The sequence below is a fragment of the Monodon monoceros genome, unplaced genomic scaffold, assembly GCF_005190385.1.
Source record: "Monodon monoceros isolate NGI ecotype Baffin Bay Population unplaced genomic scaffold, NGI_Narwhal_1 Super_Scaffold_10, whole genome shotgun sequence".
Classification (NCBI taxonomy): domain Eukaryota; kingdom Metazoa; phylum Chordata; class Mammalia; order Artiodactyla; family Monodontidae; genus Monodon; species Monodon monoceros.
In genome coordinates, this window is record NW_021703766.1 from 44,806,080 (window position 1) to 44,819,773 (window position 13,694).

Here is a 13,694-nt window from a genome sequence, read left to right on the forward strand (position 1 = left end):
CCCCGCAGGAGAAGCAAGACAAGGCGGTGCTGCAGTCGGAGGTGGCCAGCCTGAGGCAGAACAACCAGCGGTTGCAGGAGGAGTCCCAGGCCGCCAGCGAGCAGCTACGCAAGTTCGCCGAGATCTTCTGCAGGGAAAAGAAGGAACTCTGAGGTGGAGAGGCTGCCACCTGCCCCCCTCCGCCTGGGCAGACCGGGGGCTCCTGCTGTCCTCTCCTTCAGCCCGGCTTCTGGTTGCAGGTGTGACCGAGCTATGCAGCCAGGGCCCCACCGCCCTCCCGTGGACACGGACACTCGGGGTGGCAGTGGGACCTGAGGGAGGCCTCACGGGGCTGTGAGCTGGGGTCCACTCCTGGCCCTCGAGCCCCAGAGGGCGACGTGGTCTCCCTCCGAGCCGCCATCTGAGGTTCCTGGGGGCTGGGCCACGCCCACACTGCCCCCAGTGTCCCATCCTGCCATCCACATCCAGCCTCTTCCTAGGACCAAGCCACTGGAAGCTGTAGGAAGGGCGTGGAGGGCAGGAGTGAGTCTCCAAACCCCACAGCTCCAGGAATCCCCGAACCGGGTTTCTTCACCACGTACAGCAGCGTCTGGGCTTATGGGGCCAAGACCCCTGCCTGAGAAATCACAGCGGGAAACCATCCCGCTCTCCCCTCACGCCCGGAGAGGTGCGGGCCGGCGTGGAAGTGGGCCAGGGCTCTTGGTCCCTGGTGCACTGGCTCCAGAAAGCATGGACATTGCCCCCTCCCTACCCTATCCTCCAAAAAGCAACCAGGAGCACTTTCTTAGAGTTTCATTTATTGTCTTGGGAGGTCCCAGGGTGGAGCGAGGAAACCCCAGCATCCAGAGTTAACTTCTTTGAGGGGGAAGGTATTTGCACGCTCGGGACCATTTCTCCAGCCTTTGTCTACCAGTCCCTTGACTGCCAGAGGCCACGGCACCTGGGCCCCCTCCGCCTGCGAGCTGCTGACCCGGCCAGGCCCAGCGGCGGAACCGGCACAGCCCACCCCTCCTCCTCCCCAGCTCCGTCAGCCCCGGCCCCTCCCGGGCACCAGGAGGGGCTCCACGGAGCCGTCAGGTCCGGGCCGGAGGGAGGCAGCCTCCCTCTCCTCTCCGCTTTTGTTTCCCTTTGCAAAGCCCCTCGGCCCATCTCGTAGGCCCCGCAGTAGCAGCAGCAACGTCGGACACCGTCACTGTGCTCCCCGGGGAGCGCCTTGCTGTGCTAACCCCACAAGACGCTGGTTCTCTCGAGGCAATAAGGGGCAGCTGGCCAGGCAGCCAGGCCGGTGTGGTACTACGCTGTTCACCCAGGAAACAGTTTCTTTTTTTCCTTTAAAAACAAACAAAAATATATATATATATATTTATTTTTTCATGTGGAGTTGCGCCAGAACAAGTCTGTACGGCCACAGTCTGTGGATTCCCCCAACCTCAAGCTGAGGATCGAGGCGCGTCCCCCGTGGGCTGGGGACGAAAGCAGGGTGGGCAGGCAGGCCGGGGGGCCCAGCTGAGAGCAGCACGCTCCGGCGGGGGGCCAGCACCGGGCGGTCCAGTCCCGCCCGGAGACCCCGCCGCCTCCTCTCTGGGGCCGGAAACCTCAGGGAAGGAGGCTCTGGGGACCGACCACACAGGACACAGACGTTGAAGGAGCAAGAGAAGAGGACCCTCGTCGTGCCTCCCTGCCATCAACCTCTGGCCCCTCGGCAGCACTGCAGTCGCGCGAGAAAGGCCCTCAGGTCTGCCATCTCCTCTCCCTCACCTGTGGTTTGCGAGGGGCGCCTGCCGGGTCCTCAGCCCTGGCCAGCTACTGTGATGTCTCTGCCCCTCTTCCCGGGTCCCTTTTGGGGAGGGTTCTCCAGGACCACTTACCACCCCACCCTTTCCTCAGACCCTAACCTGGGGCTCACCCCTCCCCCACCCGTTTTTGTTTTTTTAAGTTGTCTCCTCACATCTTCAGATCATTTGAATCATTTTGGGGACCTAATCATGTACATCGACAAGTGTAAATTATGATTTTGGGTTTTGTTGTCTGTTATTTCTAAAGGATCTCTGCAAAGCACATTTAATTTGAGTTTGGTGTTCTATCTGATGGCTGAAGATAGCAGCAGGGGTTTTTTTTTTATGTTGATTTGTTTCATTTGGATTTTTTTATTCTTTATTATCTCCCCCCACCCCTCAGCCCCATCCCCGTCTTGAGATTTTCTGGCATGTTTCTGGAGGTTTTAAAGGAAATAAATGTTTCATAGAAGTGGCTTGTGTGTTCGCTAGCTGAGCAGCTGCCTGGACTCCCTGAGAAGCGGGTGTGATCCAGCGTCAGCCCCCTCCTCCTGTCCCCCTTGTCCCAAACGCCGTCACCCCCCCCCGATGCACGCACACACCCCTAAGAGCCAGGGAGCACCATTCTCTCTTTCTTGAAACCCAAGTGACAGAAATCCAACACTCAGAATGTAAGAAATTTAGTGAGAGCACGGAGTCCTAACCACTGCACCGCCGGGGAGTTCCCCCGAATGTAAGAAATTCTTAAGTTAAAAAGAGGAAGGTTTTACCTCAGAATTCATATACTGGAGGCCTAAAAGCCAGACCCGGCCCATGGAGTTGTGTTGGTTTTAAAATTAATGGTCAACTTTTTAAAATCTGGAGATCGTACAGAAAGAAAGCTGGATTTCGAGCTTGGTAACTCTGTCCTCTGCAGCAAGACTCGGAACTGAGGGGCCCCTGCCTCCTTGAGCGGGGCTGTCGCCCCAGGCCACACCCTGCCGGGTGCTAGCTCATTGGCACCACACCCGCCCTCGGTGGGAGTAGGCCTCCCTCTGCCAGTCAGCTAGTCCGTGGTTTGGAGTGAAGAGCAGCCCCTGCTTCCAGGCCCCGGGGGCTCGGGGAGAGGTGGAGGTGTCTTGGAAAGATACCGACACAGCCGGGGACCTCAGCCCCGGGCCTAGGGGCTCTCCTAGCTGGGAGCGGTCTTAAACTCCTGGGCCCAGATCTGCAGCTGCCCTGGCGAAACACTTTCGCAGTTTGACCCGGGGATCAGGGTCAAACTTATTTTTCCAGACCTCGAAATTTCATGTGAGAATCCCAAGGTCCGGCTTCTGGTGGGAAGTCTAGGTCCAGCTCCACCTGGATCTGAGAAGCAGCCCCTTCTCTTGACAGAGCTGGCCCCACGGCTGGGGCTTTCTGGCCCACCTAGACATTTACCTGTGATGGAGTTTACTGTTTCCGTGCTCAAACCTGATGCTTCTGTAACCTAGACTCTCCCGCACACACACACCCGCCCCCCCCCCCCACACACAACAAATCTTTTTCCAAAACGGTTATATATCCTTTTTCCAGAGGAGGTGGACCAGCTATTTCCACATCTCCTAAAAATTCTAGAGTGTTCCAGACACTCTCCCTGTCTCCGCCCTCCCTGAGGCCCCATCCTCAACCCATGCTGCCCTCCCCCCTCCAGCACGGAAACGGCGGAACAAGCTGTTCTCACATCCTCTCCTGGCGCCTGTGACACACACCAACTTCCAACACCCCACAACTCGCACACGCCAGCCTGCGCTCTCGCCTGAACTGTGCCCTGCTCATCCCTTCCCCATCTTGCCCCAGTTTTCCACTTCCTCTGCCTGTCCCCCTCTCGCGGGCCCGGGCGCCCTCCTCGACCCTCCCCCAGTCTCCTCTGCCTCCCACCCCGCCTCTGGCTCTCCCCTCACCCAGGCTCTGAATCCCTTCCTGCTCTTGGCTCTCTCCAGATTTTTCTATTGTCTCCCTAAATTCTTTGTGTCCTCTCCCCTGAAATCTCACGTCTGTGGCATTGTCCTAGGACTTCGCCTGTGCTGGGTCCTAACTTCATCTCTCTCCCCAAATGTGCCTCCCCGCTCTTAGTCTCTCTTCCGCTCTCCTATTTTACGTGCCCTGGTTCCCTGCCTCCCCACATGGAATCTCTTCTGCGTCTCTCTCCAGATCCCTGTACTTCCTCCTCTGTCTCTCCCCATGTGTCTGCTGGTTTTTATTACTATTATTGCCTCTCTCCCACTAAATCATCTCTTCTGTCCTCTTCCACCATAATTCCTCTGGCCCTCTTCATCTACATCTCTCTCCAGGTCTACGTCTTCCCTCTCCTGCTCTTTTTCTCATTCTCTATAAATGTGTGACTCCTATCTGTCTCTCTCCTGACTGTTCTTGTGTCCTGGTTCTCACTCCTCACCTCACCTCACCCAAATCTGTCTTCCTCCTAATGTCCCTGGATCTATATCCCATTGCCCATTCCCCTCTGTTCTTTGCCCCACATCGGGATAGGGAGCTCCAGGTGATGTCTGGGTGTAGGGTGAGGCGCCCCTGGCACCCCTGATCCCTACCAACGGCCCCGAGGGGAGGGGCCAGCCCCCAGTCTTCATCTTTCCATCCCTTCCCTTCCCCCAGTCCCCAGCTTCCCGCCTCCCTCCTCACTGCTTCCCCGTTGCAGCTGCAGCAGTCCGTTGCCAGGGCAACCACAGCTGGCTGGGTGGGAGCCCCCTCCACCCCATCCCCCCCCTTCTCCTTTCCAGCGAGGCAGGGAGGAGCTGGGACAAAGCCAGAGAAAGGCGGGGTGCAGAGGGGAGCTGGAGGGAGATGGACGTAGGGCCAGCTCCAGCTGTTAACCTCGGTTGCTTCTCCCCCAATGAGGCCCCATCTCCCCTTCTTGGTGATGCCCCAAACCAGCCTGGAGAACGAGGCAGACGACGTGGGCAGAGGGGTCAGGCCCAGTTTAATACACGGAACAAGTTAATTCACAGCAGAGGCAGGCAATAAAGGAGACTCGTTTACAAGGGGGGACACGCCTGGATTGGGGGAGACCCCCCCAAACCCACCACCTCCCCCACTTGCAGTCTCAATTTCCCTTTTTTTTTTAAACCCGAACAACAAACACACACAACCACAAGAAACAACCACGCCCCCTCGCGACCCGAAAATGGCCAGCGAGGGTGGCAGGGGGCAGCCCGGCCTGGCCGGTAGGGAATCGGGGCGGGGGGAGGAGGAAAATCTAGTCCGTTGCAGAGTCTGTGCTTCTCATTCCAGCAGGCGCTGGGCAGGGGCCCGCCTTGCCAAGGCGGGCACGGAGTGGGCTCGGGGCGGGGCTCTCGGGGAGGGAGCAGGAACGGAGTTCAAAACCGTGGTTCACATCATGCAGTATCCACAGTGGGCACCAAGAGAGGGCGGGGGTGGACACCACACCCACCTGCCCTGGGCACAAGGGGGGAATGGTGCCCACCTTGGGTGGGGAGGTGGGAGAGCTGCAACTCCAGGGACTTGGGGGGAGGAGCCGCCAGGCAGGAAACTAGCGTAGACCGGTGCCCAGTAGATGCGCTCAGCAGTGCCCCCTCCACCCAGCCAGACCTTATAGGACTCTTTGTTATATATTAATTTCTTTTTTTTTTAACTTTTTGACTTTTTCTTTAGAAAAAGGCTTTGTCCGTGCCCCCAGCTGGCATCCACCACCCCTCGTGCCCGCCCAGAGGCGGGGTATGGCTTTGAGGGGAGCAGAAGCCCCTGGTGCCCATTTGCGAAGGGGTGAGGCAGGAGGGAGGAAGGGAGAGGACCCTGCTGGGCCCACCAACCCACAGGGCAAACATTCCACTTGCACAGAGGGGAGGGGTGACCCAGCCCCCTCTCAGGCTCCCCCCACCCCCGGCCCCTTCCACTGTGGGGCATTAAGGATGGGGAGAGACTGGAGGAGCTCCAAGAGGCAGGTAGGCAAGCATCACCCCAGAGGTCCAGGTGAGCCAGAGCCAGGCCTAGGTGAGGGTGATGTAGGCAGAGGCCTTCTCTTTCAGGTGCCGAAGACAGAGGTGACAACTCCAGCTCCCTGCGGCGCGGCCGGAGGACAGGGAGTTAGGCCCAGGTCTGGGCAGGGCTGCCCCGACCCCCTGCCACCCAGCGGACAGCAGGACAACCACTGTCCAACACCCCACCCCCGTGTCCGGCCCTCCTCTTCTCTCACCTTCTGGGGGCTCCGCCATGGGGGGACTCAGGCAGTACATGTGGTAACCCCGATCGCAGTCGTCACAAAACAGCAGCTGGTCCTGGGAGGTGAGACCCGCCCAGCTGGCACCCTGGGGGCACGGGCACCAGAAACCGGGGTGGGGGGCGGGGGCAGGGGCCAGGTCAAAGGGGCTGGGGGAGGCGGTCCCTTGCAAGACAAAGGGCTCTGAGAAGGTCATCTTTGCAAAACCCTACTGGGCGACGAGCAAAACACCCCTGAGGACTGTCAGTTTGCAGTTTGTAGTTTAGGTTTTATAGGACTCTGTGGAACACTTAAAATGACACGGAGATGGTCTGGAAGTCATGGACGTGGGTTCAGGTCCCAGCCGTACCATTTTCCTGGCTGGGTGACCTTGGGCAAGTCTAGTCCCCTCTCTGAGCTCGGTTTCTTCTCTGTGAAGTGGGAACGAGATCACCTACCTCAGGGCAGTTGGAAGGAGTCAGAGTGAAGAGTATTAAGTGCCGGGCTCAATTAATGGACACTAACAGTAATCATAATACAGGTTACTGGTGTTCACCAGGGAGGGGGCTCCAGGGGAAGGAGGCCGCCTGGGGGCGTGTCCCAGGGAAGGGGGCACGTGGGCACTCACGTCGTTCTCCGAGGTGCCACACAGGCTGCAGGACTTGCACTCGATGCACTGCCAGCGGTAGGTCCGCACAGCTGCCGTCATGTTCACCGTGAACTGTAAACACGAGGGGTGTCCTGGGGGCCAAGGGGCAGGGATGCGGTTAGGGGTCATCGTGCCCCTGGTGGCTGCTGACCCCCGGGGAAGCAATGGCTCAGCCCCCATCCCTAGCTCACAAGGCCCACAGCCCGACCCCACCCAGCCCACGGTGCCCAGACCCTGTCCCGCAGGCAGTGCTGCCCTGGCCACCAGTCTCCTACCCAGCCACCATGGCAACCACACTCTGCTCCCCAGGACACCATGGCAACCGCATTCCATTACCCACGGTGCTGTGGCAACCACTCTCTACCACCCACAGCCCCGGGGCAGCCACATTCTGTTAACCACCGTGCTGAGGCAGCCACGTTCCATTACCCACAGCAGAATGGCCAACCGGTTCCATTCCATTAACCGCAGTACGTGGCAACCACAGTCTCCCAGCCACGATGCCATGGCAACCGCCTTCCACAGAGGGGTCCCCACACCCTGGTTTTCCCTGCAACCCAAGCCCATTACACACGAAGCCCCAGCAACCACACTGTTACCCACATGACTGTGCAGGGTGCTAACCCACTGGTCAACCCACCACCCCAGTACAGATGCGCAGCCACTACCCCAGGCCACGACAACCACCTTCCACTACACCCAGTCGCCATGACAACCATATTTCACTACCCATAATACCATGACAACCACAATTCATTAGCCACCGTGCTGAGGCAACCACCGTCTATTACCTACAAGTCCACCTTGGGAAACCACCGTCTATTAACCACAACTCCATGGCAATGGCAAGCGCCCTCTGTGATCCACAGCACCCAGGCAGTGGCAATCCATTACTCGCTATCACAGCCCACTACCCACGATGTTTTGGCAACCATCTTTCACTGTTCCCCACGCCAGATAAGCACATGCCGGCACCCACAATGCCATGACTACCACATCCCATTGTTCCCAGAGCCTCCCTGACCCCACTCAGTTTCCCACAATCCTCAGCAGTTGGAGTCGGCTCTTTATCCTCAGTGCCCCTGGGATGCTCTGCATCCCCCCCACCAGTCCTCTCACTCCTCTGCCTTCTCTCCTCCAGATCTGGACTCCTGGAGTCCTCTCCACCACAGCCCCCAGAAACCTCAGGCGGGGGCATCACCTGATCGCCCACAGTCGGCACAGGAGATGAGGTCCTCGGGACACCCCGTCTTCTTGGAGCCGCCCAGGCAGAAGTCACAGTAGCCATTGGGGATGACAGTGCCATCAGGCGCCTTCTTGGCTGAAAGAGAGCAGGCAAGGGTTGGCGTGGGCAGGCAGGGACACTCGGTCAAAGGCTGCTGCAGAAGTGGGGGCAGAGGGAGGCGTCCCTACCTGTGTGTTTCCTCTGTGCCTCAGGGACCCAGGCCAATTCTTTGTAAAACTCTGGGGATGGGGGGACAGAAAGAGGGGCTCTCACCATAGGCAAAGCTCCACCCTGCCCCCAGCCTCAGCCAAAGGGCTGGACCCCTCCTCCAGGCATGGAGGAGGTAGGGGGAGGGAGCAGCTACCCCAAGCTGTGGCCAGTAGCAAAAGAGAGTTGGGGGAGCCCAAATAATTCTCATCAGGACCCCCCCAACTCTTTGAGGACAACTGATACATCCTCTTTATTAGGTAAAAACTTGGCAGATGCAGCTTTAGGAAGAGCCCCCTGCTTCCCCGCCCATACACACTTCTACCAGACAGCCCCCCCACAACTAAGCCCCGACTAAATAACAATTAGGTGGACACCACTGGCTGAGATCTGGTGTGGAAACAGACATTCGGAAGGAAAATTCTCAACACAGAGGTGCCTCGGTGTGTGGTGGGGATGGGATGAAGAGACTGCCCTCTCCCACCGAGGGGTGGGTGGAAAGATGGTTTTTCCACTGGCAGAGCCTCCCCCCAAGCCTTCCCCCATCCCTCATCTGTCAGGGTTGGCACCGGATTGGCATGGGCGATCGCCAAGGGTTCCCAGGCCACGGACCCTGCCCCTCGGCCAAAGCTTAGCAGAGAAGGGAGAAAGGGAGGCAGGGAGGGAGGGGAGTCATCTATCACCCCCCCCTCCCCAAGCTCTAATTGAAACAATAAATCAGACCCAGAAATATTACGCCCGGCCAGGAGCGAGGGAGAGATGGTTGGTTGCCATGGCAACCTCAGAGCCAGCATCCCCCATGGTTGGTGGGGGGAGGGGACCGCTGAGCTGGAGATTTTCCAGAAATGTCTAATGTGCCCCCTCCCTCCCAGGCTCCTTAGCCCCCACTCCCAGGGCCCCTCACCACCCCACGCCCTGCCCGCCTGCTCACGTTTATGGTTGTTTTTCCGGTGGAAGGGCAGGGCGTGGCGTTCGGCGTTCTCCTCCCCCTCCTCCTCAGCCAGGTGGGTGTGGGTGTAGTGGTAGCTGAGCCCTGGCCGGTTCTTATACCGTTTCCCACAGACTGGAGAGTGAGCAGGAAGGGCTGGTCAGCCCTCCCAGCCCGCCTCTGCCCTGGCCTCCAGGATCACACCTCCACCCTCTGCCAGAGGCCTGAACATCCCCCAACCAGGGTCCAGAACAGAAGGGAGGGGGCCAGGAGGGGAGAGGTCTCTGGGCCCCACTCTCTCTCTCTTCCCCCCTCTTCAGAAAGACTCACTATCACAGACATACGGCTTGTCTCGGTCCTCCAGGGAAGCGGTGTCCTGGCGTTTCCGGAGACCCCCGATGCCATATGCCTAGGGGAAAAGTCATGAGTGAGGGGCCAAGAAAGGGAGGGAACTAAGAGAATTTTCATCATTTGGGCCTGAAAGTCAAATCTCAGCTCTGCCACTTCCTAGCTGTGGGCCTTGAGTAACTCCCTTGATCTCTCCAAGGTTTAGTTTCCTCATCCGTGACACAGGTATGAAGCTAGTTCTAACCCACCGTACAATCTCTGTTCTGCAAATGGTTTAATAGACCCAAGCCTCAATTTCCTCATCTGTAAAATGGGTATAAAAATCCCCTATCCCTTCAGGCTGCTCTGGGGATTAAATGAGGTCAAACTGGGGCAGGGTCTGAACATTGTACATACTCAGTAAATGGGATCTGCATTGAGCGGAGGAGTGATGGAGAGAAACTCTGGAGCGATACCTTTCCTTTGGCCCTGTTCTTCCTCCTGGGAATGTCATCCTCCAAGTCTTCCACTTCAAGATCATGTGGGAACTCCAGCAGCTGCTGTTTCTGGGCACCAGGAGAAGGGAGATTGGGGTTAAGAAAATGGGGTATTGTTCTGCTTTGCCGGGGGGGTGGCTCTGGGCGGACCGGAGACTGGGGGTGTCAGGGCAAGTCAGGAGGTCTTCCAAAAAAGAGATGACGTGTGGAAGAATAGAGACTTAGGATGCCCAAAGGCCCTAGGGAGCCAGGGGAGATTTCAGAGCAGGAACAGGATGGGCCGGGGCAGGAGACAGGGGTGAGAGAGCAGCTGTGGCCCCTGGTGCGGGGGTGGGGGGATCCTACCTGGCAGTCCATAATGGTCTCCTCCTCCTTCAGCTCTATCTTCTTCTCCCCTGTCTCAGCACACAGTAGAGCCTCAAGGACCGGCCCTTCTGGGAGGCCGCCCTCCTTCTTCAATGGCGCCTCACAGTCTGGGGACAAGGGAGGAGGGTGTCAAGTGGAGAACTTGTTCCTGGAGGACTCCTCAAACTGCCCAGATTGGAGAATCATGCTCTTTGCTAGAGGGAAGAGGCTTTCCCACACTCAACCAGCAATAGACTCAAAGATTCAACCATACACCCTTCCAACAATACTTCCATACATCCTTTCCAAGGATGCCCAGACCCTGGGGAAGACACAGCCAGACCCTCAGAGCCACTTGGACACACTCAAGGGGAGACATGCCCAGACCCTCCTATATAACTACATACATACCTGTAGGAGACCCCACCCAGACCCTCACACCTGGAGAGAGCAGACACTCAAACAGGACACACATGGACATACACAGGGGAGATACATACAGGTCATCTGAGACAGCCAGACACACAAAGGAAGAGATACACCCAGACACTCAGATATACCCAGACACATGGAGGAGACATATCCAGACCCTTGGGTATACTGGCACACCCAGCAACACTACAAAAGAGAATATTAGACCACCAGATATACCCAGACCACATGGGGAAGACACGGCCAGATCCTAGCAAACACCTGAACATACTTAGGGGAGACAGAGACACACCTAGAGAGAGTCACTCAGGTGGATACACATACACACAGGAGATAGAGACAGTCCCTCCAATACACCTGGACCCACACAGATCCTTGGATATACCTGGACAGGGGAAGAGAAACAGCCAGTGACTCTAATAGTACTGGACACATTCAAGAAGTGATAAAACCAGACACTCATGGGGCAGCACACGTGCAGAAATACATCTAATACACCAGACAGACACTCAGGGAGGAGATTCTCCCAGACATTCCAAAGCATCTGGCGCTCAAAGGAAGAGAGAGCCGGACCCCCTGATACACCCACATCAGGAACCGCTGGACACTCTGATAGACCAGCCACACACAAGAGGAAACAAACCTTCTAATACACTTGGAAACACCTGAAAAAAGACACAGACACTGAGATACACTCTATTACAAAGGGAAAGAGTTACAACCTGACACTCTGATACATCCAGACACACTCAGACATCCACAGGAAGCAATACAGTCAGATACTCTGATACATCCCAGCTCACAAGGGAAGAGATACAAAGACTGGATACACCTGGACACACATAACAGATACCACTCTGTCCTGAAATACGCCTGGGCCCAAGTAGGATAAGATACAGTCCAAAGCTCAGTCACTCAGGGAAAACTGGAGAATCTCTGGACGACACCCAGACACACAACGGCAGACACAGCCAGCCACTCAGACACTGGCTAGGAGGGAAATAAAGGCGAATGCTCAGACGCACACCGGCATCACCACACACTTATCAGCGTGTGCTGTGGGCACCCATTGGGGCCACCGAAGGCACAGGACGGAGCTCCACCCACCAATCTTGTACTCGCAGGGCCGGAGTCTGGGGTCTTCCAGGATGTTGAGTCTCCGTTTCTTTCTCCAACAGCGGGCGGGGTACGTGTAAATCTGTCCCGGGGCCAAACCTGGAGTGAGAAAGGCGGTAAGAACGCGGCTGCGAAGCCACCGCCCCGCCCCACCCCCAACCTCCCAGCCGTACCCGGGCCGCGGTGGGTCTTCTCCATCCAGATGTAGCAGTTGTTCTGGGCCACGCCGGTCTGCGAGTCGAGGAACGGCAGGCGCAGGCTGCGCTCGGCGCACAGACGCGCGTTGTAGCTGCGGCAGTGCTCGATGGCTTCTCGGTAGAAGTCCTCGCCTAGGCTGCGAGGGGCGGGTGGGCGGGCGGGCGGCTGTCAGCAAGGGCAGGCGCACCGGGTCGCCCGGCACCCCTCCCCCAGCCCGCCCGTGGGGAATGGGTGGGCCGACTCCTCCAACCTCACCTCTCCCCCGCTGTCGTCGCTCCTGGACCCAGGAGCCCCCAACCCGGACTCAAGCAGGCCTTGAGCCAAGGAGTGGATACACACAGTATAGAAACAGATAAAAATACACCGGGACCCATCCATACAGGCACATATCCAAATACACAACACAAACAAATCGCACATAGTCACACAGGATTCGCACACAAAGAGAGACATATCCCAAGACTCACAAAGGAGAAACAGACACATCTCACATATGTGCTCACACAAATATCTACCGAAAAACACAAGTATCTCAAGTCCCATAGTGTAGAAGCAGACAGATCACACACATATACATGCACAAATATATATCACATATCCAAAGACACACAACATAAACAATCACCCACACAAAGACACACAACACGCAAACAGATGACACACCACACACAGACACATCCACTTACTCATCCATCCGAAGACACACACAGATACACAAATGTTAAAAAAGAAAAAATGTTAAAAACAAACTACCCACATATGCACTTACACACATATCCAAAGACACAACACAAATCACACACACACACACACAATCCAGATACACTATACAAAGAAATCACACAGATTCACACAGGATACACACACACATTCACGAAGATACACAATATAGAAACCAACATCTAAAATACCACATACTTAAACACACAAAGATACACACATACACAACATAGAAACAGACAAATCCACCCATAGTCACACAAAAATTTGCACATAAATACACGCATACCTACATATCCAAAGACACAGAACATAAATGATGCAGAGTTTCAAAGGATATGTACACACACTCAAAGACCAAAATATCCAAAGACACCTAGTGTAGAATGTGAAAGAAATTAAATGCATATCCACACACATATCCAAAAAAAACCCAGAACCCGAACAAGTGACACACACTCCACAACCCAAGACAAAGGTAGTGTGGGCTTCACTCAAGTTTACCAAGGCCCCCGGGCCCCCAGGCCATTTCACCCTCTCCCCAACTCCGGGGGTCGCAGGGCGGGACATGACCCCCTTTCCCGAAGAGGGCGCCAATAGGGCTCCGAGTTCCCCATACTCCGCGCTCCTCTAGGAGCAGCGCGTCGGACACGGTTCTTGCCAGAGACCCACAGTCACACACATTCGCAACCCCGCGCAGCCCGGCCCACGGTGACAGCCCCCCAGACACCCCATCGGCCCCACCCCCAGCCGCTGCACACACACACACACACACACGCCCGCGCAGACCCGCTCGAGCGCCCTCCCCTGCCTCCCGCCGGCCCGCAGCACCTCAGGGGGCCGGGGATGACCGTGGCCATCTTGCTCCCAGGGTCCTGCCCCCAGCAGGTCCCCGCCGGGCCGGTCCTCCCAGCGCTCGGGCGGGCGCTGAGGCCGCCCATCCATTCATTCCCGGGGGGCGGGAGCACCGGGACCACAGCCAATCAGGGTGGCGGGGTGGGCCCACCCGGGCCATGCCGGGAGTGGTAGTTCTCCCCGCCCGGGGCTGGCGGGACCCCGCAGAGAAGCGGGTCAGAGGTGCGG

General features: G+C 57.2%; 2 protein-coding genes across 7 annotated transcripts in view; one reads left to right on the forward strand and one right to left on the reverse strand.

The window, feature by feature from the left end:
• The window catches only part of SIPA1L3 (signal induced proliferation associated 1 like 3), a 236,791-nt gene extending 234,547 nt beyond the window's left edge, over positions 1 to 2,244 (forward strand). For all 5 annotated transcript variants that reach the window (XM_029235191.1, XM_029235212.1, XM_029235204.1 and 2 more), the window contains exon 22: positions 9 to 2,244. In XM_029235191.1, coding sequence (XP_029091024.1) covers positions 9 to 152 — 144 coding nt within the window. In that variant the 3' untranslated portion in view covers positions 153 to 2,244. The remainder of the gene's footprint in view (positions 1 to 8) is intronic.
• A 2,462-nt stretch (positions 2,245 to 4,706) lies between these two features.
• Positions 4,707 to 12,027, reverse strand: DPF1 (double PHD fingers 1). Of its 2 annotated transcripts, none has more exons than XM_029213555.1 (11): positions 11,867 to 12,027; positions 11,685 to 11,792; positions 10,146 to 10,273; positions 9,780 to 9,869; positions 9,307 to 9,385; positions 8,980 to 9,111; positions 8,030 to 8,080; positions 7,818 to 7,937; positions 6,596 to 6,708; positions 5,965 to 6,076; positions 4,707 to 5,829 (listed from the first exon to the last, which is right to left on the reverse strand). In XM_029213555.1, the coding sequence occupies exons 1-11, from the start codon at positions 11,889 to 11,891 to the stop codon at positions 5,759 to 5,761; spliced, it is 1,029 nt and encodes a 342-aa protein (XP_029069388.1). In that variant the 5' UTR covers positions 11,892 to 12,027; the 3' UTR covers positions 4,707 to 5,758. The 2 variants fall into 2 exon arrangements, with proteins under 2 accessions (XP_029069388.1, XP_029069387.1); XM_029213554.1 differs by having other exon boundaries at positions 5,965 to 6,046; positions 11,867 to 12,021.
• Between the last annotated feature and the right edge of the window lie 1,667 nt (positions 12,028 to 13,694).